The sequence below is a fragment of the Phalacrocorax aristotelis genome, chromosome W, assembly GCF_949628215.1.
Source record: "Phalacrocorax aristotelis chromosome W, bGulAri2.1, whole genome shotgun sequence".
In the NCBI taxonomy this organism is placed as follows: Eukaryota; Metazoa; Chordata; class Aves; order Suliformes; family Phalacrocoracidae; genus Phalacrocorax; species Phalacrocorax aristotelis.
The window spans coordinates 7,971,224-7,997,035 of record NC_134310.1 but is presented as its reverse complement, the minus strand read 5'-3'; the positions used below and the strand labels follow the sequence as shown (position 1 = coordinate 7,997,035).

At 48.8% G+C, this 25,812-nt stretch overlaps 2 protein-coding genes across 10 annotated transcripts in view; one reads left to right on the top strand and one right to left on the bottom strand.

The window, feature by feature from the left end:
• Positions 1–20,675, bottom strand: part of JSRP1 (junctional sarcoplasmic reticulum protein 1) — a 32,960-nt gene extending 12,285 nt beyond the window's left edge. The window contains exons 1-6 of one of the 9 annotated variants that reach the window (XR_012657696.1): positions 20,555–20,657; positions 19,042–19,250; positions 18,717–18,938; positions 17,191–17,356; positions 15,211–16,711; positions 11,175–15,075 (exon numbers count right to left, since the gene is read on the bottom strand). The gene's annotated coding sequence lies outside the window, so the exon portion shown is untranslated. Of the gene's footprint in view, positions 1–11,168; positions 15,076–15,210; positions 17,357–18,716; positions 18,939–19,030; positions 19,251–19,649; positions 20,446–20,554 lie in introns of those variants that run through there. The other 8 variants (XR_012657695.1, XR_012657697.1, XR_012657699.1 and 5 more) reach the window with 8 other exon arrangements.
• Positions 20,676–20,936: 261 nt separating this feature from the next.
• On the top strand, positions 20,937–25,018 carry OAZ1 (ornithine decarboxylase antizyme 1). The gene is given in 6 exon segments (XM_075076930.1): positions 20,937–21,130; positions 23,458–23,515; positions 23,517–23,603; positions 23,725–23,897; positions 24,378–24,463; positions 24,589–25,018. Coding segments are annotated over 6 exon segments (651 nt in total). The 5' UTR covers positions 20,937–21,014; the 3' UTR covers positions 24,720–25,018.
• Positions 25,019–25,812: the final 794 nt, after the last annotated feature.

Sequence of the window (25,812 nt, the reverse complement as noted above, 5' to 3'; positions counted from 1 at the left end):
CCCCATTTCTTTCTCTGTTATCAGACAGGAAATTCCCAAGTTAAAATTCAGCAGACTTCAGAAATGAAGGGCAAAAGTTTCATCCACACCAGGCTTGTCTGTTCTCCCCTCCCCGCCTCACACCACATATTTCTCGGTTTCTTTGTGACAGTAAAGGAAGGCTGGAGAGGTTTGGGTTCTGTCTTAATAAAAGTCCCCACCCTTGATAAGACCAGGACTGTCTGCTCTGGAGCCTCTTGCCCCTGCAAGGCACTTGCTGCAGTCCTCACAGGTGGGTTTTGTCACCTCTTTGAGGTTTGGAAACTTTGATGATGACTTTCCTTCTCCAAAATTTTAGCTGATCTCCAAACTACTCGGTTAATTATAAGCAGTGCAGAAAAGGCTGGGACCTGGGGACAAGGTTTTTGAGTTAAAAGTTCCCTTCTGCTCCAGCTTTCCCTCTCCCTCCTTGCATAAAGTAATGCCAAATGAAATATATTACGCAATAGAAACAAGCAAGAACCAAACCATTTAGGCATCAAAATAGCAGCAAGAACTGTTTCCCAAAGCCATACTATTAATTACTCAGTTTCCTCTCCTTTTCACCCACCACCCTTAACATCATCCTGCAGACCAGGTTTTGTCCAGCACAAGCAATTCCACTGCAATGAGGCAAAAAAATAATTGTTTGCATCCGCCCTGCTTGCAGGTCTGTAGGAACTGCAGGGCTCTTGGCTCCCATCCTCTGGGGCCAAAGTAGAAGACATCAAAGCTCAGGATCTTTAATGTTTTCTAGTCCTTTCCCAAAATGTCCCTGCTGGTCATTTGCTCCTGCTCAAATGGCATGCAGCAAGGTTTGTATTTAAAATAAGGCTTGAGACTCCCCATAGTGGTGATCAAACTACAAGAAAACCGTGGCTGTGGCTGGCTGAAGGACAAGCAGACAAAGAGACGGACAGAAAACGGAACATCCCCCCTTGCTGTAAACCCAGCTTCTGCTGACCTCGGAGAAGCACCCGGAGCCTGTGAAGCCAGGACCCTGTGCCGCCACACCAGAGCCAGTGTGCTTTGGGCTGGAGCCGATGGTCAGCAGCCAAGCAATTAAATTTCCCCTCCACCCTGAAGCACAAACACAAAAGCCTTCCAGGAGTGTCACTCTGCTTTCGGCACCGCGGCCGGGAGCTTGCGCAGGGCTCATCCGTGCGGCATTAAGAGGAGAGATGCCACTGTAGTTTATGCTCATGGGTCACCATTAATACCCACAGCCTGCAAGGGCTTTGCTGAATTGCAAATGCTTCACTCGAGATGTTGGGTTGCGGGCCAGGAGGAGTGTTGCCAGTGTAAATCCAAGGCAGCTTCTCTGAATCCATGGGGTTATGCTAGATTTATGAGGAAATTATGGAGCTGTGGTTCTTTGGCATCAAAAAGGTCCGTCTTTAGGACCGATGCTCATTCAGAGCTCCCTGCCATCACCAGAAGAAAGCAAATGTCCTGGAAAAGCCAGGCTGCAATCACCAAATGCCTGGATGCAATCACCAACTTGCCATGATCAATACAAGCTTAGGTGGAATTTTTTAATGCATGGCAGAGCAGAAGATACAAGAATGAACCTTGAATGAAAGCGGGCTCCTGCCCACCTGGCTGGGGGAAGGTCTTGAGTGGGACTTGGGCAAGTGCCTCCACCCAGGTGGCTCCTGCGTTAAGCAATCATTCAGTCTGGAGCACTGCCCTGTTTTTTATGCTGTTTTCTCACCAATACCACATGGTGATGTCAGTACTGAGGCTTGTTCTGACTACTGACCCTTCTCTTTTTCCCCCCTGAAGAAACCAAACAACCTCATTCTCATTCCGGTTTCAGCAGCCCGTGACATATTTCGGGGCAGGACGTAGCCCTCCATGATCATGCCTCGGATCACAACAGCAGAGTTCGGCACAAACTGAATTAGTTCCCATGATCGTCTACGACACCAGTCTGGTATTTCTTGGCAAAAAGGCACGAAGTAATGAAATGCGCCCCGGGATGGGGCAGGTAGGTGCAGAGACACGCACGGGAAATGGCAGCGTGCCGACGTTTGCTTGCATGCACAGCCAGTGAGGACTTGAGGCAGGAGCCTGCGGGCTCTGGTAGTAACAGCTATTTAAAGTGATGATGGAATTATTAAAAAATGGCAACACCGTTGTGTGAGTGGGCAGAAAAACAGGAGATGAGCTGCTCCACAGCCTTCTCCCAGCAGCAAGGCGCGCAGCATCCCCGCCAGCCAGGCTCTGTCCCCCGGCTCTACCCTCGCATCTCGTCTAGGGACTCCTCAAGTGACCACTGAAGATTTTGTGACTTTGGCGTACGTCCCAGCTAAAGGGCTGGGGACCTGGATCCAGGTGTAGGCTCCATCCTGGGAGCAAAACTCAGGCACAGCAGCTGGAAGGGGGTTTTTGGCAGGGCACTGGGCAGGAATTGCCTTGTCAGTTTCCAGCTCGGGGGCAGGCACCTGACTTCGAAGCGTAGTCTCTCAGGGCCACGTGTGAAGCCCATTAAAGGGACGCAGGCTTGCAACACAATTCCAAGACAAATATTTAAACATGACTACCCATAGTTTTATCAGCTTCCCTCCCTCCTCCTTGCCTCATGTGCCCAGACTGCTTCATGATGGGAAGCATGAAAGCAAAGCCAGCTGAGTCCTTTTGCTGTTTTTTTTTGTTCCAATGAAATGCAAACAACAGCCTGAAAGAATTTCCTTCCCAAGTTAGGCCCCAAATTAGCCATTCAAAACCACGAGGTTTTTCATTCTGTAGGAAATGCTGCAGGAGTCTCAGGCACCAGCAGCCCCTCAGCTCCAAACACCATGTTTGCCAGGCTTGGGCCTCTGCATCTCAGAAAGGAGCCAAGTCTCATCAGCACAGCTGAGCATGGTCTCCAAGCCAGCCTCAGGTCTCTGCAGTGGTGTAGCTGATTTCATAGTCTAGACATCCAGGGATTTTAACAGCAGCAGTGAGAAGAGCACAAGACACCTCCCCTTCAACCACCTCTGCCCCTCCAGAGATGTGGCGTAGAAGAGCCCTCTCCATCCCCGTCAGCTGCTTGCAGTGTTGGATGGATCCCACGCACCTCCAGAAAGCCAGGTAGCGACAGGCACCTCTAACAAGCCGCTGATTATTTCAGACCCTACAGAATGCAAGGAGTGTGCTATAGAAATATTGGGGTGGGGGGAAGAGGCAACTTTCATTCCTAAAGAAGCTATCCCCAGCTGGGGGACCAACCACACCAAAATTGGTCTATGGTCACCTCTGGGCTCTTCTGTCCCACAGTGACCAGGACCAGAGACAGAAGCTGTGGTGGCCCAGCAGGTGATGAGCAAGAGAATGAGGAAGAAGCCTGGAGAACCAATCAGCCCATGCCAGAATCCCATTTAGAGTGTTTTGCTCCTGTACTCGGAGATGAATGATCTCATCGGAGAAGCATCAAAGGCAGCAAACCATTTCTGCAGGTGAATGAACAACAGAACCAGGCCGAGAACCGCGGGACAAGCCGAGACAGGTCGTGGCCCAAGGCAGAGCTGGGGCTTGGCTGCAGGGAGGTTCGAAGCTCTGGGCTGCCTCGTGGGAATTTCTTTTAAAGTCGGGCTGGGGAGGAGTGTTAGTGAGTAACTGCTCAATGGCAGGTCCAAGAAGTGAATAATTTTCCAAGAATAAAGGTTAAAAGCCTAGTGACTCCAATGAAAAGCGCTCTATAAATAGGACTAAGTAGGCAGAGCAGTGGGAATAACGGGCAAAAAAACTTCAAGTGGAAAAGGGGTGGAAATGATCTGACACCCACATCGGAACTGGACATGTGGCTGTCTCTGCCAAGCAGATGTTTTACATAAGCTAACATTGCAAAGAGTTTTGGTTTTGCTTTTTTTTTAGAAAAACAACTTTTGGACACCCCTCTGAGAGCGCAGCCCACTGCACCATGGGCCCGATGACAGAGGTGAGCCGTCTGAAACCATCCTACCCCCAGTGATGTGTGCCTTGACTTGTCCCTGGACCAGAGCATCGTGCTGATGCATGGGACAAGACACCAGGACAGCAGCTGAATTTGGTGTTGCTTAGCCCATCGCGTGGGATGACTTCTGCTGTGCCCAGAGGAACCGGAGGGGCTTTCCTACTGACTTCTCTCCTTTGCCCCCCATCCCCAGCACCCCTCATGTCCCTCGGTGGGCACAGGCAGGGTGCCCTGGCTGGGGTGCAGGCAGGAGAGCTGGTGGACAGGGACAGCCTCACCGCCAGCATGGGCGCTGCATGGCGGAGCTCTGCCTGCCTGTGCGAGGCCGTGCGGCCCCGCGTCTCCCTCTTTCACTCAAAAAGGAAAACCCACCATCCCGGGGACATTTACCCCTCCTTCCAGTTTATCTGTTGCTGGTCAGTGCTCTCTACAGTTATTAGAAAGAGGGGCGGGGCGCCAGGTAGCATGATCACGTACACTTTTATTCTTTAAAAAGCAGTAACCCATCTGCAGTAACAGGCTGTAAATGAGCTAATGCTGCTGAGAGGTCTTGGAGTCACGGTGGATCTAACTGCAAATGTCAGCTCAGGGCTCACGACAGTAAAAAGGCATCCTAGGGAACTGCAGCAAGTGGTGCAGAGATGCTGCCAGGAAAGCCCACTCTGCGCTTGCAGAAATCCTCTGTGCACCCACATCTCGACCGCTGCCAGCAGCTCTGGTCATCTCAGAAAAGAAATGCAGTAGGAGCCAAGGGAAGACCTACTTTGGCAAAGGGTTTAAAAAACCACCTGGAGGACGGGTCCATGCTATTAGACTTGAGAGCCCAAGTTTAGACGCGAGAGCTCGAGTTCAGCACGTCGGTTGGCTGGCTGCGGCGCTGCACGCCCGCTCGGCCTGGCTGCGCTCGCCGGTTTGCAGTTGCAGGGTAGACGCAAATCCAGCAAAGTCAGGTGATTTACAGGAACTTTGCAATTGTGTCCAAGGTTAGAAGCGAGGCCCAGATGTGCACATCAAAACAGATTTCCCATAAATTACTATGTTAAGACTTTTAATAAAAGTTTAACAGCATGAAGTATGATTCATGAGGAACCTGTAATGTTTAATTAAAGGGAAGAAACTAATCCTGCTGTGAAAAACTTCCAGATCCCATGCCAAGCTCATCACTGATTTAATTTACGAGACATAAACAGGCCAGAAAATGGCATAAGGGGTAAAGTCGTGTAACTTTTGCCAATTCGGGATATAATGCCTGCGCAAAGCAAGGGTGATTTACAAACTAAATATGATGAATGCAGAAGTGCAGCAAGAAAACAGTGAACAAACTCCTGGGCAGCACAGGATGGGAGGATCCAACCTATGCTGTGCTACAGCTGCTCTTTTTGCTACTGCCCCGGTTTCTGCCTCCTGGCATGAAGGTCACTGGTCTTATACAGCCATGAAATTCCCCATTGGCTTAAATTACACGTGTCCTTCAGGCTTCTAACCCTAGATGTCAAACTGTCAAGGCTGCCATGCCAGTGACATGGACATAACTTCTTGTCTAACTCCAGTGAAACTGATAGAATTACTTTGGATTTACACCAGTACCACCCCTCTGCACCCCACCCGCTGCCAGGGAACGTTTCTCCAGTTTCCCTGGGGCTCCGACTTTCTTGCCCGGTGCATGCCTCTCGGTGTAACCATGCCTACGGCGGGACGAAATGTGTGCCCAAAAAGGGATTCTTGGCGTTATTCATATGGAAAAAATGCTGTGGGATTGCTTCCCTTCATGTAACTAACTGGTCCCATGACCTCAGTTTCATGATTCTTGATTTCTGAGTGAAATAATTTCCAATACCAAGAAGGGAGAGGCTGCTGGGTTTGTGGGGAAGTCAGCGGGGAGGCTGCAGTGAGCAATTGCTTGCAAAAGAGACTGGCTTGGGAGCCACACCTAAGATGAGCTTGGCTCCAGCCCTGCCTCCCCACATCATCTTTCCGGTGCCTTTTTAGCAACCCTGAGCAAGCCACTGGATTGGGACCCTGAGCAATACCTAAAAGCCACAGAAACCTGTTGCTGGAGACACCTTTGACGGGGTGTTCACCAGTCCCTAAATAGAGCAGCTCTCCACTTATGTGGAAAACAGGGAGACGAAGAATTCAAAACCAAGAAGGGGGACAAGGCTACTGCAGAGCTACTCAAGTTCAGCTGCAGGTTCACAAACGCTTTAAATATCACTCTCTGCTGTCCTGTCCAGGCCTGGGCAGGGTAGAGAAGTTGAAACAGCTCAAGGTCTTGGGGAAAAAAGGTGAACAAATAGAGGGGAACGACAGGAGTGGCTCCCTGATTGTACCAGGGGATGCCTCCAGCTCCCTTCCTTCCCTCGGTGCCTGTAGGAATCAGGATTTTGCAAGAAACCTGAATTTGGGTACTAGAGAGTGAAAGGAACTGCAGTGGCAAGGAGGTGGCTCAAGGCACACCCCTGAAGTATCCCACAGAGCGAGCCAGGCTGCAGCACCACAGATAAGTACCTGGGATGAAACCCAGCCTGCCTCCTGCTCCGTCCCGCCTTGGGAAGAAGGCTCTCACCAGGTTTCAGAAAGACACCAGGTGCACAAGAGGGATTTCAAAGCAGAAGAAAACAAATTGAAAATGCAAAAATATATGCAAAAAAGCCCAACCAAAGACTCTTGGGTGCAAAAAAATGTTGCAGGTCCCAGGAACACCTATGCAGGGGGAATGTTGGAAGATAAGCACCATCTCACACCACGGGCAAGAGAAGATCAGCCTGTCAGGGCGGCCTGTTGCGTTCCCGCAACGCAATGGGGCTGAAGTCCACACACTGGAGAAAGTCGTGCAGGAGGGTCTGGGGCAGAGCCACAGGCTGACGGAGGCTGAGCACTGAGCCTGGACCTGCCGTGGGCTCTGACCAGGGGCAATCCCACTGCCTCGCAGTGCTGCAGCTTCCCTTGCTGTAAATAGAGGGAATAATATTTGCCAGGCTCCCCACATCACGGAAAGGTAAATTAATTCACTAAAGACGGATTGTATAAGATCCTAGATGAGTTTACTGGAGTACCTTGCATTTTTTTGCAAGGTTTAACCCTAAATCTACCAACCCCAACTATACAACAGTATCTCTCAGAGCTCTGCTCAGTTCAGCTTTCAGCATCCAAACAACAGTTCTGTTCCTCGTCTCGAGATACCATCCACTGCTTGCCACATCCCACAACCAGAAACCATCCTTGACACCCAGCCTATCATCTACATTTATTTAGCTTAATCCCTTTCACAATACATCATCCGTGCTGCTGCCTTCCTCCTTTGGGCGCTCACCACTTGTCACTGGCTATGGCAGCGATTGCCCAGCCAACCTGCAACAGCTGCTCTCTTCTTCCCTGGTTTCTGGGGACAAATCCAGGCCCAGCACAGAGCCAGCTCCTGGGAAGGTTTCTGCCCTGAGCCTTCCCACCTCCATCCTCGCAGAGCAGGTAACTGAAGGCAGCTGGTGGGGCTGGCACATCTCGCAGCACTGGGGATCGGCTGGGGAAGGGGGTGCAGGGGTAATGCAGAGCAGCGAGGGAAGGCATGGTTTGCACAGGGAATAAAAAAGTCAGCCTGGTCAGCCCCGGCCACAAATGAAAGCTGCGCAGCTGAGTATCACTGGGATTTTCCTTTTCTTATACCTGAGAATGTTGTTGTCAGGACCACAAAGAAAACATAATGAGAGCAAGAGCTGGAGATAAAGAGGAAAGCTGGGCAGTGCTGGGAGTGGAGGGAGGGGGAAAATGTAAAAGGGAAAGGAAAAGAATCAAGGATGAGGGTGAGCAATGAGTCAGAAATTTGAGTAAAAAAGGCAAGGTCTGAAAGAGGTGAAAAAAAGAAAGATGGAGCACCATTGCAAAGCAAATCTGTGGGGAAGAGGCAGGAGGAGAGTACCCGGTCAGCCACAAAGGACAAGAGCCATGAAGGGGATGGACAGACAGACGGACCAGCAGAGCTCCCAGGGTGGGTTCATGGGACAGTGACTGGCAGCCCGAGCACCAGAGTGGTGCCCACGGCCACCGTGTTGCCCAGGTGTGTGCCCCCATGTCCCGGCTGACTCCCCTGCCTGCCGCCTGCCCAGGGAAATGCCCCCCGCCGCAGGGGAGCTCCCTCCCGGCCAGCGCTCAGGACTGGAGCCCACGCGGGCAGTGGGACCAGCACCCTCCACCGTGGCCCCGCCACAGCCACCTCTCCCATCTGTTTTTGCTTGCGCCAGATGGGAAGGGGAGGGAGGGATTGGGGGATGGGGCTGCATCGCTGGGATGTCGGGGATTAATTTCTTTCTATTCTTTTCCCAATGACATTTAAATGGCTGGCCCCAAAACGCATTCTGATTGCTGTGTGTTTTTCCCGATGACACAAAGGCTGTCAGAATAAATCATTTAGAGGCAGGGGGGAAAAAAAAAAGCAGCTCTGACCCCACAGGCACATACACCTCCCTCTTCCTCGCCCTCCCTTACAAACATGTTTTGGAGCTGCTCAAGCAAAGGGGAGAGTGAGCAGGAGTAATTTTCCATGGATGCAGGGAACAATTGAGCCCCGCATGGTTTTCATCGTTAAAATGCTTCCCTCCAGCAGTTTATGTTCATCCACAGCAGACAAAGGCGATATGCATGCAGAGACCAGTTCAGTCTTGCTCCACCCGCCGGTGGTGAGGAGTCGAGGTGCGGGGTGACGGGGAGGAGGAGTGGGGGAGAGATACTAATGCCACGAGGTGGGACCCACTCCAGCTCCTCACCTTGCATGGGCCAGCTCTGAGTCACCCTTAGTCAGCCACCGCACAGCCTCAACCATGCCCAGGTATGTTGCCCGGTCTGGGGAGGGGGCAGCTTTGGCACAGAGAAGACGAGTGCATGGGTTTAGGGGGAAGCACCGCTTAATGCCGCTGGTGTGGCACCATCGGTTCTGCATGCAGATGGGAGGCTGGGGGAGGAAGGAGGCCACGTCGCTCCCCAGCAGTGCTTGTTTCAGCCTCGTGCTGCCAGCCTGACTTCTGGGATCCAGCCCTTCCACTCACATAGCGTCTCCAACCATCCAACAGACGTGGGAGACCCTTCCCCACCTTCTGTGCAAACACCAGCCGGCAGCACAATCGCTCCCTGCGAGGAGAGCATGTGTTTGTGTTGAGGACGGACGCTGGTACCACATTCGTGCTGAGAGGCTTTAGAGGGGAGCAAGGGGACATGGGCATCCTAAGCACTGTCTTCCCAACAGCACAGCCCAAAGCGGGCTGAACCCTGGTGGGGCTGGGGGCATGGGACCTGGGAGTGGAGCCTGAGCCCTGAAGCATAGCAGGATGATCCTCAAGTTGAGCAAAGCCTTGCCACGATCCTTCTTTCTCTTTGTCATTGATTCCCTCCCCATCTCCACTCCTTTCAGATGGAGGAACATACTTTGGTCACTGGCAAGGAGCTCCCTGGCTCAGCATCACCTGCAGTCCCCTCAGGAAGGAGGATGGGGTTTGAGCCCTCAGATGTCCCCTGCCCAGGTGTCAAACCTACACACGGCTACGAAAAACACAACTATTTTTTATAGCACAGATCTGTTCAAAAAGGATCTCCACGCTTTGCAACTAAAAGAGCTTTTAAATGGCCATCTCTGGGACCTGCAAGACAGCAGGGTGCAAGTTTGTGGCTGGCACCTTCGCTGCTCTTGCACATCAAGTCACAGAGTCGTTTCTGAGCCCCTTTTGGCACCTCTTCCATGAGTGATGCCTACTAAACCCACCGTCCTCAGAAACTTGTTACTCACTGGAAGCATGCAGGGCTGCAGGGGCAATACCACCAGTCTGGTGGGAACCATGTCGAGAGGACCTCTAGCTTTGAATGCAAAGAAAGATTAAAAGTGACCAGTTTTCACACACACACACGCACAAAAAAAAAATTCTTAGTTCTTTATCAAAGATCAGCACAGAGGAGCTAAACAGGCTCAGGCCCAGACTGGTGGGAGATCTCTAAGCAACATTTTTGTGGTGCAGAGAAAGGTTTTGCCAAACTCCTTCCACCTAGATACTACCGAGCTAGTGGTTCAGACCAATGCTGGATTGCATCCCTTTGCCAGACCCCTAAAGAAGGCTTTCAACAACACATCAAAGCAGAGACCCAAATGAATCACAGGATCCAGCGCTGGGGCTCCAACAGCCCTTTTGTGAAGCACAACACCATAAGCCCTAACATCCTTGTCGAATTATAACCCCCTCCAGGTAGATGCGCCAAGCTTTTTGCTCCTTTTTCCGCTTGCATGCGTCTGCTTTTTCAGCCCCTTCTCCAACATCCAGCAAATGCACTTATGAATAGTTGGGTTTTACCTAAGAGGTAACAGCACTTACACGGTCATGGGGTGATGCTTTACATCTATAGCTTGCGTGGGAAAGATTTCGGATGGCTGAGATACTTCCTTGACAAGAAGCATAACAAGGAGAAAGGAAGCTTTTACAGAGGACGATCTCAGTTTGCTTAGCCTAACAAAACAAAGGCCAGAAGGAGTAGGATTGCTACACATAAAAGCACCCAAGAGAGAGCTGAGCCGCCTATTTAAGCATAAGGACAATGTTGGCATGAAACCAATTGGGAAAAAAATTGGCTACAAATGAATATAACTGGGATTAAAAAGGAGCTTCATAACTCTTAGAGCACTCAGCTTCTGGAATGGCCTTGCAGGGGACACAATGGAGGCCATGAGAGTGGAGCACGGTACCTTTATGAACAGGACTCCTAGGACCATGTGTGGACAGCAGGTCTGGTTTTGACTCAGAAGGTCTCTCCTAGCCCTGTGCCTCCATCAGTAAAGGCATCCCACATGTAGGTCTCTGAAACTGGAAAGCTAATCCTTGCAGCATGGGGAAGTCCCAGTGCTCAATGTCCCATAAAGCTGTACCAAGAGCTCTTGAAATCTTCCCAGATGAAGAGTCAATCAAAGAAGATACATGAGCTGACTTCCCTTGGATCGTGTGTGTCTTGAGATTGGTAACTTTTCAAAGTACTATAACAAGCACGGATCTTGGAGAGCTACAACAATGGCTTATTTTCAAGGAAAATTAAGAACAGCTTGTTTTTCCTAATCTTACAGTCTCCTCCAAACAAATGTGTCACAGCTGTTATACCTGGAGGTCATGGAAAAAAGGTCTCATCAGAACTGCTGCGAGAAGTATTTTGGCCAAGGAAAAAGAGCTTGAATGTGTCCTGTATGAATACAATAAGGAGAGACTGAAAAGAAACTGTCTTCTTACCCTTTTTACCATGGTAACGGAAAGCTGAACAGCAGTCATGAATTTAAGGGGGAAAAGCCCGAATATGTTGTAGTAGTAAGGACAGAAAAGCATTGGAAGGGATGGTCTAGGGAAATGTTGGCCTCCCTATCTCTGAAGGGTTTTACGATCAGGTTAGACACATCTGTCCGGAATGATTCCTGAAAAGCTGATCCTTTTTTGGGGCAGGAGCATGGGTTATATGGCCTTCTGAAATGGCAGCTATCATTATCTGTAATACAAAGCTCAGCACCAAGATGAAGAAAACACAGTCCTCTCTGATCACTTATGTTCAAGGCTGGATGCAGAATTGCTGCTAGCTGCCAGCACAAACCCAGCAGGCCCTCCACGTCCCACAGTGACCTGGAGACGCCAGTCCTAAAGCAGGTCTGAATGCCTCGATCCCAGCCTGTGCTTTTACGGTCTGAACTGGAATGACAAAGGCTTCATGAAGCCTTATATATTATTAAACTTTATTTGGATTGCTTTGTATGCGAGGCTCAGGAAAGGCTTGTCATTAAAATTCAAACAGTTTTAAAAGTCCCAGGGACACTGAGAGTAGCGATGCAAAAGTAGCGATGTTTCAGTGCCATTGTGTTGGCGTTGCTTGACAAAGACACAAGCTGCCATGATGGTGGTCAGAGGTGCGCAGAGGCGGAGGGCGGTGGTGATGTCAATTGACATCACCATAAGAATGCTAAAAAATAGGGTTTTGTATAAGTCGATATCTTGCGGCCACCTCCGTAACAGTTCATGGGGAAAAGTATCCAGTTACCACAAGCAAGAGTATTTCTGAACACATTTAAAATCTTAAAACCGCAATACATAAACCTAGCAATACCAAACGGCAAGATATTGGAAAATCATTGAAAGAAAAGCCCAGTGTAATAGAAAAGAGAATTAAACACGACTGTCATTGCCCAAGAATAACCTCCCATAAATATTTTTAAAGGCAACAGAGAGGATTATCAATGAGAGTTGAGACAGGATAAGGACAGATAATTTAGGTTCAAGAGAACATTTTGCTTATTTCAAAGGTACTTTGAGATAAACAGACTTTTAAAAGTGACCTAAAACCCCTCTGTCTGGTAGGACTTGAGGTCAGAGGAGGCAGCCTGAAAGGAGCAGAGGCATGAGACCTCTTCAGTCCCCATCTCAGCTCTGCCTTTGTACAGCTTGAGGCCGGTCCTTTCTCTCTGCCCGTTTCCCAATCCACAGTGACACATGTGCAGTAAATAACAGCTTCTGAAGGGAGAATGAGGGCTGCAAGGACTGAGAGGTAGCATTGGAAGCTTAAACACATAAACCATGGATCCTATTTTCCCTGCCTAATGAATACAAGCGGTCACAGGGATGGTGTAGGATCTGCTGCCACCACTGCAACACACTCTGATCTCTGCAGAGATCAGTTTTAATGTGCATACTCCAGCCCATTAAGCCTGTGACTTGATTTAGCAGAACTACAGCACTGCCGTACTGTGCACATTGTTCTGACAGCTGTTAAGGACTGACCTGCTGACTCTCATTGCTTCCTGTCACATCCTGTTCCTTGAAGGACAGCTGATTACATTTTCCTCCCTAATGAGCTCAGTGAGTCTGAAGATGGGCTGAGACCTCACAACTGGATAGTATATGATCTTTGGCTTCCACTGCTGCCTGTCAGCTGGCAGTCTGAGATCAAGGATATGTCTGCGTGTGACACCAAGCAAACACGGAAACATTGTGGGGAATAAGGAACCATAAGTTAAGAAATCAATGTGCTGTAGGACAAAAGTCCGGGGAAGGACCAGAAAGGCAGGGCACCATTACAATCTGCATCACAATTTGAAAGGATGTACCCATTAGACAATCCAAAATGGAAACTCTCTGACCCAAGAATGGACATTTATATGGGCATCAGATGTCCAGAAGAGCAGAAGTAATAGCTTCAGTAGCTAAAATACCCAAAAAACAAATTTCAGAACTAATTCTCAACTCCTGCCCAGACAGTTTATCTTCTGTAATCACAACTGCTCCCTTTCTTTGTGTACACTTCTGAAGCAGTAGGTTTTCTGATCATCACCTGAAGTACTTGGTAAAAGTCACTGTAAGCAGGAAATCAAGCTAACTGGGTTCATTGGCCCAATCCAGAACAGTTAATTTCAAGGTTTTTTGCCTTCCTTACGCCACCTCTTTATCTTCTAGCATCTTTGGACATCTGTTGGTCTTATTAAGAGTTACGAGCTCATGCTCAGCTTGGTGTGGAAGTGCACTTATGCACACCCCAAAGATTAGACAACCCTGCCTCTGCAGCGGGAAGCCCCCTGGGTCGAGTTAGGGTATCTGCAGATTACTGGGCTTACATGCAGCAGGACATGTGGGAATAAACACCTCCCCTAAAGCCTGGTTACTTCGGAAACATAGGGACAGGCATTGCGGTGCTCTTGGGAGTGCTGCTGAAAAACACTGCAGCACTTTGCACCAAGTCACCCCTTTCCAGCGGGGTAAGCAATGAACCCTTCAGATCTCAACTCCTTCTAGAGTTAATAACAAACAGGAGGCAGGGTAAGTTAATCTGTACCTAGAACAGCTTCATAAATAAAAACCTTTAGGAAAACTGGAATAGAGCTGCCTTCATTTAAAGCCTCCACTCCTATGTGGGTTGACAACCTGGTGGCTTATTTGATAGCAGTTTGCTGCCTATCCCTTACAAACATCACTATAGCACCAGTTGTCTTCAGATTTCAGTTTGTCACTTATGGAGCAGGCAGTGGGGAGACACCAAGGCCTGCACGGGTGAGGGGTCTGCTCCTCAACCGCTGTGCAGAAGGGCTTTCCTAGCTGGGGGCACAGCGGCTGGGCAGGTCGGAGGGGGTATGCTGCAGGGGAAGCTGGTGGTGTCATTGCTCGACCTGCTGCATGGGTAAAGGCTCGCCAGGGCTGTCAAGCTGCCACCTTTCACCAGTCTGAAACTCAAGAGTATTTAAAAAAAAAAAATGTAAACAACCCGAGCTGCTAAGCTGGCCTGATGGCTGGTTCCAGCTCCACTCTCACCCAGAGGGATTGCTAACTATATTGGTACACAGCACTGTGAGCAAATATTGGTTCAAACACGGATAGCTTGTCGGCAAAAGCACAAGGCTGCATGCAGCTCAAATAAAAGGGCTGGCAAAAGCGCTGCCAGGGCTGGACCTCCCCTGTCCCTCCTGGCTGCTGGCGCAGCTCCGGGTGAGGTCCAGCCAGTGATTTTTGCTGAGCGCTGAATCCACAGAGATCACACCCAAAATAAAGCGGCGTGCAGCACAAATGTCCAGCTGGAAGAAATCCCGCTTTGCCAATTCTGCTGGCCAGAGGCTGTTCTCGGGCTCGTCCTCAGCTACAGCCTCCCTTACTTGCAACGCTCGGAAGGATGAGGGTGGGATATTACTTATTGCAGGCTAAATAACCTTCCCTGCCCTCGAGGCTTCTTCATTTTATTTATGGGAAAATATGCTCGTTAATGCTCTTATCACAGGAATGATCTAATTGGGGGGGGGAAGTCTCCTTTGAATATATCCATTTTAATGAGCTTCTGGGCGAAACGTTGAGGCAGGCAAAACTGACTCTGAACTGGTTTCTGAAAGAGCAGATTCTGCACAGGTCTTAACGCTCATCCCGCTGGCATCTGTTTGTTTTGATAACATTTCCAAATGAAATTAGGAGTTACAAAAGCTGAGCAGTACTGTGCACTTCCTCGTCCCTAAGGCTGGCTGATCCAGGCACAACAGGAACTGCAGGAAACTAAGCCACGCCGTCCAGCTCGCCTTCCCGACACAGAGGCTGTGAAAGTGGCTCATACTGTTGAGAAACGTCAGAGGGTGCTGAACTATTCTGGAAGAAAAAAGGGAAGCTAAGCAAAAAATAAAGAAATAAATCCACCACACAAGGGCTTCAGCAAGCAAACGACGGAAAGGGTCAGCAGAGAAAGAAATGTTCATGAAAGAATTCCAGAAAGCCACCACACACCGAAACGCTGATTACATGTGACTGCAGGGGGCTCGTTTTCTCAGGACCCGGCTCTGCGAGGTGCTGTGCACCCCGCTGCTCTCCCCCGTGCTAGCGGGAAGGAAAGCGCTCCATCTCCTCCCCGAGCTGAATGCCCTCTGCGGCATGCCGCCCTTTGCAAGAACCGGACCTTCATCACCTCTTATTACCTGGGGGAGAGGGAGAGGAGGGAGAGGAGGGGACGGAGATGTGAGCTGTGCCTGGCCCAATGGAAACGAAACAGAAAATGGATTGTGGAATGGAGGATGTCACAATGTCTTATGTCTTCCACTTTATTGTTTTGTAACTACCTCCGAATTCCTCATGCCCATTTGTTCATAACTGGCACCAACGCCCAGAGAAAAATCAATAAACAAACCAAACTTGTGGAACATTATTCTTAAATTACGGAACTGTAAGGACAAACTGCTCGAGCACACTTCTTTCCCCAGAAATGTGTAGGTGCCATCCCCTGACCGTATCTCGTGTCTCTGGCTGTTGCCTAACCCACTCTCTAGCTGACTACATTTCCTGTTCTCACTTCAGACTTTTCCCCTCACCCCCACATTATTTTTATATGGAAACTGAACTGCAAAGCAAACTTAAAGAAAACAACTCAGCACTTATCAGGTGACCAGCACTATGTTTGATTAGGTATAAATCAGATAACGAGCCTTTAAAGCATTTTAAGCATCTGTTACCTCATTTACATTCAATATATAGTCCTTTTCATACCAGCTGCTTTTAAGTGAGAAAGCAGAGATCCAAAGTTTCTTTGGTAAGAAGTACAGACATTTGTTGGCCTGACGAACTAGTGACTGTTTTCTTCAATATCTCACAAAGATCTTGGGAAATAAATTCTTCCCTGGGCTGGTAAACACCTGAGAATTCCGGCTGAACTTCGCAGCAGCGTGCAGAACCTCCTTCCAGCACAAGCGGGTCTGCAGAAAACCTGACCTTCAAATCAAATCATTCTCCCACGATGACAATGAAAACGAGGAGAGTTTTCCAGCTAGAAAAAGTGTTCTAATTACACGTCCCACAAAGATCAGAATAGATTCTAACACACCAAAAGCGGTTTTAGTGGGGGAGTATTTAAAATTAGATAACTGGTAGTTAACCATTACCTGCAAGGAAAAGAACCAGAAGTCCTAAGGAAGGACGGGTAGTCTTAAGAGCCCTGCTTTATTGGACTTATAAACTATAGGTCTTATAAAATTCAGAAATAACACTGTCCAGTGTTTTGATAAAGACCTCACAGACTTTTGCTGTACTTTGTCTCCACACAGAGCTGAGCAAGATGAACATTTAAATTATTCTGGAACTAAAACTGGCTAAATTACAGGGTGGAGAAGTCATCACACACAATGATTTCTGTGAAAAGACATCATGATGGACATCTCTGCCTCAGTTTTGGTTCTTTTTTGATGCTTGGCTTCATCTCTAGATAACTCTTAAAACTGTAAGAACAAGCAGAGTCTTCCTGGAGTGGAAATACGAAGCAAAGGCAATCAGAACAACTTGATTTTACAGTCTGGCTCAATTAATTTAGTATTTTTTTAACCATTTTTGGGGAGTTACTAAGCATGTAATGCTTGCAAGGATGGCACTTGCTTTAAAGAGAGCTCATGTTTTTCTTTCTGTTGTACTTGCCTAGTCAGCAAATCAGAGATAGATTAATTCCCATGAAGCTGCTAAATGTCATAAATATCTATTTCCACATTCAAGAAGAGCTATGGCAGCATGATGCAGCTAAGTAGAAAATATATGGGGGGGGTTCTGCTACACATCAAATATCAGGTTTTTTCCATTCACCTTCCCTGGAACTTTGTTACTCCTCTAGAACATGGACGCAGGAGCCGCTTCAGCGAAGCCTGCAGCAGCCCACTCTGCAATAGGGGCAGAAAGCCACACAGAAGCACTAATATTTGCAGCCGTATTATTTAGTTATGTTTTAATCACCTAAACCGCAGAACAGTTTATCTCTCCTTCTCGAAACAAAAGATGTGATACAACTACGGCATCAACATGCAGGATTTCAGAACCGGCAAGTCTTATGAGCATTTCAGGTCCTGCACATCTTTCTAAGCGCTAGTTTTGCGTCATCTGAAAACAAACACTTGCAAACCTGAAAACAGACAATGAAAAGGAAAGACATTCAGTTACTTATCCTGCCCATTTCTTGCCCTAACATCTGTTTACATCATCAGCTATCAATTTGGAACCTAATTTTAACTTATTCCTGTGCTGCCATAAGCTCTTCGTCCAATATCTTTCAGGAGGTAAAAACTAGAAAAGCTTGACAAAGACTCATTAACTGGTGATTTTGACTGATGTTTGAGACCTCTTCTGTTAAAAGAGGCTGAAACGCATGCTGAAACAAGCTAAAAAATGAAATTCTAGAAAATGAAACTACTTGGCTTTCCTCAACCTGAAACAATTTCAACTTCAATTCCTAACGTGGAGTTCAGTTGTGTTGCTGCTTCTGTACCTTCTCTGTTAACAGGTCTGGCTACTGAGTAACTCGGACTGTACAAGGTATTTTCCCAGGTCGTTCTATACAGCCTAATTGCTGCGACCTGCTTGTGTAAGAACCCAGAATAACAGGGACTCGCTGCACACTCTCCTCTGGAGAGTTCAGTAAGCAGATCAGGAAAGAACTGATATAAGCTGTCTGCTGCATCTCCTGCTTTGGGGACTACGCCGGTCCTTTGAAACATGTATTCTTTGGAGATGGCAGCCAGCAGAATGAGGAGGCCTTTGACAGTGTATTTGTGGATGCCAGCATAGGACTTGGGATGAACTAGATCCTCAGGACTCCGATGGATGAGATTCTCTATTTGCAATTGTCCATCTTGCCTCTCTGTTGAAAGCTACCGTGGACACCCTCACATCAGCTGTTAGGGCTCACTGCCCAGTGTATGAGATAATCCCCGGGACTGAGACGGGTTTGGGCTATGGTGCCAGACTAGGAACGCAGCTGGAGCAACCGAGACACTGGCACACAGTTCCTTCTGCCTGCTCTGCTGCCATGGGTCAGGTAATGATGGCAAACCAGCAGTGAAAAAACAGCTGGAGGTGGCAGCATCTCAGACTGCCTCAGCTGGTAATCCTGAAATCGTGAGTCAGACGCTTCTCTGTGAGGATTTATGAATCACTGTCACTGCTAAACTGGAAGCCAGGCTATCTCAGCAAAACTGCAGCTGGAACTAATCCCACACGATACTTAATGCACAAAACCAAAACAGGTTGATTGGGCTTTTTGCAGACTACAGGGCACCACAGCGATATCTGGGTCACACAACTGTAAAATGGAATGGTGGCCCATTGAGACGCTGGGTATCCACAGGGCAAAGCTGTTTCCAGTGCAACAGTAAAGAGGAAAGCAGCTGCAAAGATGATGACCTCTGACAGAGCGCCATTATAAGGATTACAGTTGGATTACTACATAAATAATAAATACCGTTATTAGAAATAATGAAACCTACCACAAAATGCTAAGGCAGTCCTTCCATCGACTAACACATTCAGCCCCCTCTCAGGAAAACCTTTCTAAAACAACATACAAAACATGAATTGCTAAATCTTCTCTGATGTGCTTCACTTGATCCAGATATTCCTGAATTGCAGCTATCCCATTGTTTCAAGTTGGTGTCTGGGTAACACATTAAATGGCAGCCAGTTTTCCCTCCATAAATCATCAGCCGAATCTAGAGAGCGGGGTGAAAGCAAGCTCAGTTATGGTGTGTTTTGGGAGTTAAGTGCAGATACCCGCAGCAAGAAAAGGGTTTTTCTCTCGTACCTCTTACTTACCATGACTCCCAGACTAGTCACTGGCTGCTGGCCAGGCTAGGCTTCTCATCTAAGCTGCAGGAGAACAGATTGTTTTCTTTTGGCAATACACTTTGTTCCATCATAGTCAATCAGAGCGGTTTCAGGACACAGAAGGTGGGTGGGGATTTAGACACTTATCCTTGTGCAAAGTGGAACCAATCAGTGGAATATCCATGTGCTCAGAGATCCTGGGTGGGAATATTTTAAAGCAAATAAAAATAAGCAAGATAGTAAAAAATACAAAAATGCCTATACGCAAACTGCAGCACCTGAAGGCAATAAAATAGGCGTGTTGTAGCCCAAGTGGAATGAATAAAAAAGAAATACGGCCATCTACAATATTTTTCTTTATAGAAAACCATGATTTTGAAAATCATTGCAACATATCTTCAGCAGTTTTCTTTGGCTCTATAAACACCTTTTTCCAATTAATTTACAAAGCATACCCAACTGCAAACTCGATTCAGCATAATTTGAACGACAATTTTGAGCTTTCTTTCCATGTTGGACAAGATCCACTCTTTAAGATGTGCCCTGACTTCTGGGATGTGTTTCTGACTTGATAGTCAGAGGTGGGATGGTCTCACCTGGTACGATGAAACGTTCAGAAATGGCCGAGTCAAAGATCTCCTGCCATGGAAATGATAACCTATCCACCTTTTGTACACATTTGCTGCTTTTAAGATGAATTAGGAAGACTGGCTCCCCCCACCAAGGGATGAATCTGTGTTTTCACCAACACTGTCTGAAAGAGAAGCGGGTCGTTCGACTTTCAAATTTACACCCTTTCCTCCGGCCCTTGCTCTTGCCGTGGGGCTGCAGAAAGACCCAACCGTGTCCCCAAGCCTTGGATTTCCAAGACCCTCGCCGGTGATGGGAAGCAGAGCGCTCCACTGCCAGGGGAGCGTTACAGGCTGTTCATTGTGGGGGTGGGGATGCAGACCAGCTTCTGCTATATAACCAACCAGGATTTATCCACTTCCTCGCGAAGGTGCAGCACAAAGCCTTTCGCCGTTTAAAAGCACCACCACCCATGCCCCAGACAACCGAAGCCGTACGTTCTGGCCAGCACAGCACACAGGCCGAGGGACACGGGGGGATGCTGGAGGCGGCAGCACGGCCGCAGCCCACAGCGCGCACCCCAAAACCGGGTCACAACTCCAGCCCGTCCTTTTAGGGACCCTCTCCAGCACCTGGAGAATTTTCTTATTATTTTTTTAATGAAAGTTTCTCTCAGCATCGAGCCGACAAACGCTTTGCGCGACATACGGGAAGGCAGCGATGCCACCCGGGCCCACCGCTCCCCACAGGAGGCCCCGCCGCCCCTCTGCTCCCGCCACCAGCGGGCGGGCGGCCCCCGGGTCTGGGAAGCCCGGCCGCCCTGAGGCCGCCCCGAGACCCCGTCCCTCCGTCCCGCCCGTCCCGCCTGCCCGGCGCGGAAGGTCGCTCCCCGCCCGTCGGCGCATGCGCGGGGCCGGGGCTGGCAGTGTACCTCAGCCGGGCGGGGGCGCGGACGCGGGACTCGAACCGGCGGCTTCAAGGGGAGTGAGGGCTGCGGCGGCGCGCCGGAGCCTCCCGGAGCCGAACCGCAGTAGGCCCCGCCCACCCGCAATGGCAGTAGCCAATCGGAGATCGCTATTCCCCCCTTCCCCGTCCTGACGCCCTTCTAACCAATGCTGAACCCCCTATTGGCTGCAATAGGGAAAGAACTCGCTGCTCCGTCCCCCATCGCTCCCTTCAGCCAATAAGAAGGGAGATTCTCTAAGGGACAACCGGGCCGTTCACAGACGGGAGCCCTTTCCTTGTCGGGGGCGGTGCCCGCCTTGAGGGGCGTGGCTTCGGAAGGCTATATAAGGCCCCACTGCGGCGGCGCTGCCATTTTGTGTAGCAGCGCCTGGAGAGTGGTCGGGGGAGGCGGCGGAGGGTTTCGGGGTTCGGACCAGAGCGGCCGGATGGTGAAATCCTCCCTGCAGCGGATACTCAACAGTCACTGCTTCGCTAGAGAGAAAGAGGGGAATAAAAGCACCATCATGCCCGCTGTGCTGAGCCTCAGTACCGGACAGAGCAGGTGAGGGGCTGGGGCCTCCCTCAGCCTTCGCACCGCTGGGCGCTCGCCGCCTCCTCCTCCCTTCCCCTCAGGGGCCGCCCTGATCCTTCTCCTCCTCGTCGTCCCTCCAGCGCCGATCGCCTCCCCCGTGACCGGGGGGGAGGGGAGCTCCGTGGCGGTTGGGGGAGGGGCGGCCCGCGCCGCTGTCTCAGCGCTGCTGCCATTTCCACCCCCCCCCCCCCCCCCCCCCCGCGGAGACAGGGGCGGGAGGGGGGAGGGCAAGAAAAAAAAAAAAAAAAAAGATTGTTTTGAAAGCCCGAGGCGGTGCCTGGCCCTTGTAGCGCCGGTTGCGCCCCCCTCCCCCCGGTCCGGTGTGGCTCGTCGCCGTGCCGGACGACACGTCCCCCGGGGGTGTGTACCCCCGGCCGTCCCCGCCGTGTGCCACGTTAGCTGCGGGCCGGCGGCGGGGAGAGCTGCCAGTGCGTCTCTGCGGTTGTCACAGCCCCGGGAGGAAGCCTTGACCCACGCACACCGGCTCCCGAGGGCAGGCGGCTGGTCGGCGGCAGCTCCCGAGCAGGTTAACGGGCTGAAAGGTGCCGAAAGCTGGCTGGAGGCAGGGCCTGGAGGTGCCTGGAAAAAGAACCGACACAATTAGGCAAAAATATCAAAGGATTGAAAGCCGTTATCCCCGTACGAAAACTTAATCGAGGTACTGAGCCTAAAGTAGAACGTAAGAGTGTTAGGAGAGCTGTTAGTTCAAAAGTCAACCAAAAGATAAAACAATCCCGACAGATACTGGGAAGAAAATAACGGAATCAGGGTGACCGGTGTAGAGCAATGGAAGCGTAGGACATCACTCTGCCTTGTAGGAAGGAAGCTGTGATTAGACCTTGTATATGAACGACAGAATTTTTTTAGAAAGCTGTTTTTGTCTTTGGATGCGGTTTAAAGGTTATTTTTTCCCCTCAGAGGAGTAAGTGCACACAACACTCTAAAATATATTATCGATTGCAAAGTGTAGGTGAGATTTTATAAAGGGTTGCCACTGCATACTTGTGAACAGGGTGCTTGAAGGCTTGTTTGTATGGGTAACTAGGAACGCCTGGCTCTGCAGCCCGAGACAAAATAAGTCTCTAATACTAGAATTAAAGAAAAGCAGCTTTCTTCTAAAGAGCCTAAAATAATGGATTGAATACTCATTTAATTGAGAGAGTGCAAATTTTAATTTTTTAATAGAACTTCACAGTCGCTGTTCTTACTAATGCCTTCCAGCATATAATATTTGACCTATACAGCCATTTAGTCCTTTCTACTATGCGTTATTGATGACAAGTTTCAAGCCAATTTAAAAAAAAAAAACTCGTATGAACTGTGCAAAATGGTGGATAATTTTGTACATGTTTATTCTGATTTGCAAATGGCTGCTGGCACTCATAGACAGGACGATTGTGAAAATTTCCCTAAGGGCCTCGATTGCTGCATCTGCTGAGATGACGCAACTCAAGACTGAGCCTGCAGGGTGAAGGATGGTGCAGAGGGAGGGGCCAGCCAGCGCAGCCATCGCTCTTCGTACAGTAGAAGGCTTATTCGCTTAAGCGGGATGGGGTGAAACTTTGCATGCATGAAAGAAATATGTCGTATCTTAGGAGATTAACATTCTTAACCTTAAGTACTGAACTTAGCTGAGCAGTGTAAAATTGCTCTGAAGAATTCAGTGGAAAGGCTGGTAGGTTTTCAAACACTCTCAGGCGTGGTCTCGGAGTTAAAACCGGTGAGCTTGCTTCTGAGCTCTGCATGGTGAAAGCATTTGAGGTAGTGACATCTGTAAGACTATTGCATGTTATTTTTTGACTTCAAGCCCAGAGCGCTGATGCAAAGGTCTAAGGTAATTAGGGCTGTATATCACAGGGGAAGAAAAAATGATCTGTAGCTCACTGGGTCAAGTATACTCGTGATAACTTATGAGAACAAGGTGGGGGAGAGAATGGGATCCTGTGGGTGTGATAGCAGAATGGTTCATCTCTTGAGATAAATACACCTTGCTCACTTCCAGTGGAGAGTATTTTCATCTCCTTCAAAATACTGCAGTAGCGGCTTTCTGACCCTCAAGGGGCTGGGCGTGAGGCAGCATGCCTGTCCCTGGTCTGGAGGTTTCTTTGTGTTGCCACATCCCTGGGCTGCTGTGAGAGGAGTTCCCTCGGCCTAGGTTTGGGGCTTGGGTTGTTTTTTGTTTTTGTTGTTTGGTTGGTTTTTTTAATCTTGCTATCTGATTGCTGTTTAAAACCTAGAATTCCCAGGGCTTTGTCTAACGCTGCCTGGTTGCCTCTTTAACGGTGATCTCTTTCTAGTTCCAGGGTTCCCTTCAATTGCTGTAGTAACCTGGGTCCGGGGCCTCGGTGGTGCTCCTGATGTCCCTCACCCACCCCTGAAGATCCCAGGTGGGCGAGGGAATAGTCAGAGGGATCACAATCTTTCAGCTAATTTATTTTATTCGGTGAGTAATAATAAGCAGCTTGCTCTGGCGAGCTTGAATGAATTTCTTGCCTCAAGCCTATTAATGGCTTCTCTTTCTCCAAAATGAATTGGAAGTAACTTGGCACATATTACTGTTACAGGATAATCGGCTGAATGTAACAGAAGAACTAACATCTAATAACAGGACAAGAATTCTGAATGTCCAGTCAAGGCTTACAGATGCCAAACACATTAGTTGGAGAGCAGTGCTGAACAACAACAACCTCTATATAGAAATTCCCAGTGGTGCTCTGCCTGAAGGGAGCAAAGACAGGTAGGTAGAATAAAACGCAGCTGTGGGTTTCACTTGCCCCCATCTTGAAGGCCTTTGGTAGCGTGGAGTAACACTGGACTGTTGTTGGTGTTTGCTTCCGTTGTTCTGAAAGCTGAAGTCTAATTACTGTGCTAGGCTGCAACTGAGTGATCCTGGTTTCTTCTGCCTGTTCTGTCAGGTGGAACCACCTGAAAGGTCTGGGATTCCAAGCTGTGTTCCCAGGTACTGGGTGGCTACTTCTGTCCACACCAGCCTGGTCCTGTCACTGCAGTTCTCCCTTTGGCTGCAACAGAAAAGCGTGTTTTCTGTGTTAATGAAGACCCAGATTTCTGCCTCGATCTCATCCTGGGGGCTGGGATTTCCTGTGGTGCGAGTCTCCACCACTAGCCTCTTGTGCAGGCTGGCTCACAGGGCCTGGCTCACTGTTCCTGAAGGAAATGTTTGCTCGTGTACACTGAACACCTTGCATTTGTCTTGCAGTTTTGCAGTTCTTCTGGAGTTTGCTGAAGAACAGCTTCGAGTTGATCATGTGTTCATTTGTTTCCACAAGAACAGAGATGATAGAGGTAGGTGTTAAGTCACAGTGCTGTCTCCAGAGATGCGAGTGCAGCATCTGAAGTTGGTTCTGGTGGATGCTTAACTGTTGTACAGTATCAAAGGGATGAAAATTTTCTCTTTTTTTTTTTCCTAGCTGCATTGCTCCGGACTTTCAGCTTTTTGGGCTTTGAGATTGTGAGACCAGGGCATCCCCTTGTCCCCAAGAGACCAGATGCTTGCTTCATGGCCTACACGTTTGAGAGAGACTCATCAGAAGAAGAATAGATCGCAATGTTTGCCTCTTAGAGCTTTCTTGTTGTCTATAAAGATGATTCTGTAGAAATTTTGTCAACATCTATTACAGTATATATAAGTCTGTATGAAACGTTGTGACCAACTGCTCTGGTGGTGAGATGTTGAAAATTTCAGACTCCACATCTTTCTCTGGATTTGTGCGCATGTTGTGGTTGTGCAAATAAATGCTCCCTCCAAATTAGCAGTATATTTCTTGAAGTTTAATATTGTGTTTGTGATACTGAAGTATTTGCTTTAATTCTAAATAAAAATTTATATTTTACTTTTTATTGCTGGTTTAAGCTGTTTAAGACTTGCACTCTGAAGAGGTGGCTCGAGAACAGCCCCAACCATTAAAGCTGCAGGTATGGAAAGGTGTTGGTCATTCTTTGCTTGGCTGGAGCTCATGGCTACGATCTACCAGGACTTGAAATAATCTAGCAATCCTGTAAAAGCCTTCGTTTAGTGAAATAATTACCAGTTTGTCCATTTCCACTGGTAATGAGGATCACTGCATCCCTGTTCCATCAATGTTTCATAGAATGCTTCGGGGCCTGTGTTAGTTGGAAAGTCACAGGTGAAATGCTGAGAAGCACAGCGCATCAGTGCTTTGAGCTTCAGCTGTCTTTGAGTATCAAATATGCATAACTTGGATACCTGAAATCTCAGTGTTGCTGGTAACGGCAGTCTTATGCTAGCCTGTGTTGAGCATGGCTTGACAGGTTCTTTGGCTGCAATGTAGGAAGGTTTGTGGCAATTCCATAGCCAATAAATCCTGTCGCTGAGGCTGGGTGGCCTCTGGAACAGGAGCTGCAGCCCCTGGGGAGATGGGCTGAGGTGTAAGGAGAAGGGGCTGTTGTCAAGGGGTGCCTGGTGTTGGGGCCCACAGACACCAGCGTTCAGGATCCCGAACAGAAGGGGAACCGGCTGCTGGTGCAGTGCTAGAGGTAACAAAACTTGTCCTGAAGTTACTAGAGATGAGTCTCCAAAAGGCTGTGCTTTAAAGTGTTGTATTTCAATTTTCTTTTTCCAGTGCTTGCAGCTTTGGAGTCTTGTTTAGCACGGTTTGAGCTAATTAATCTCA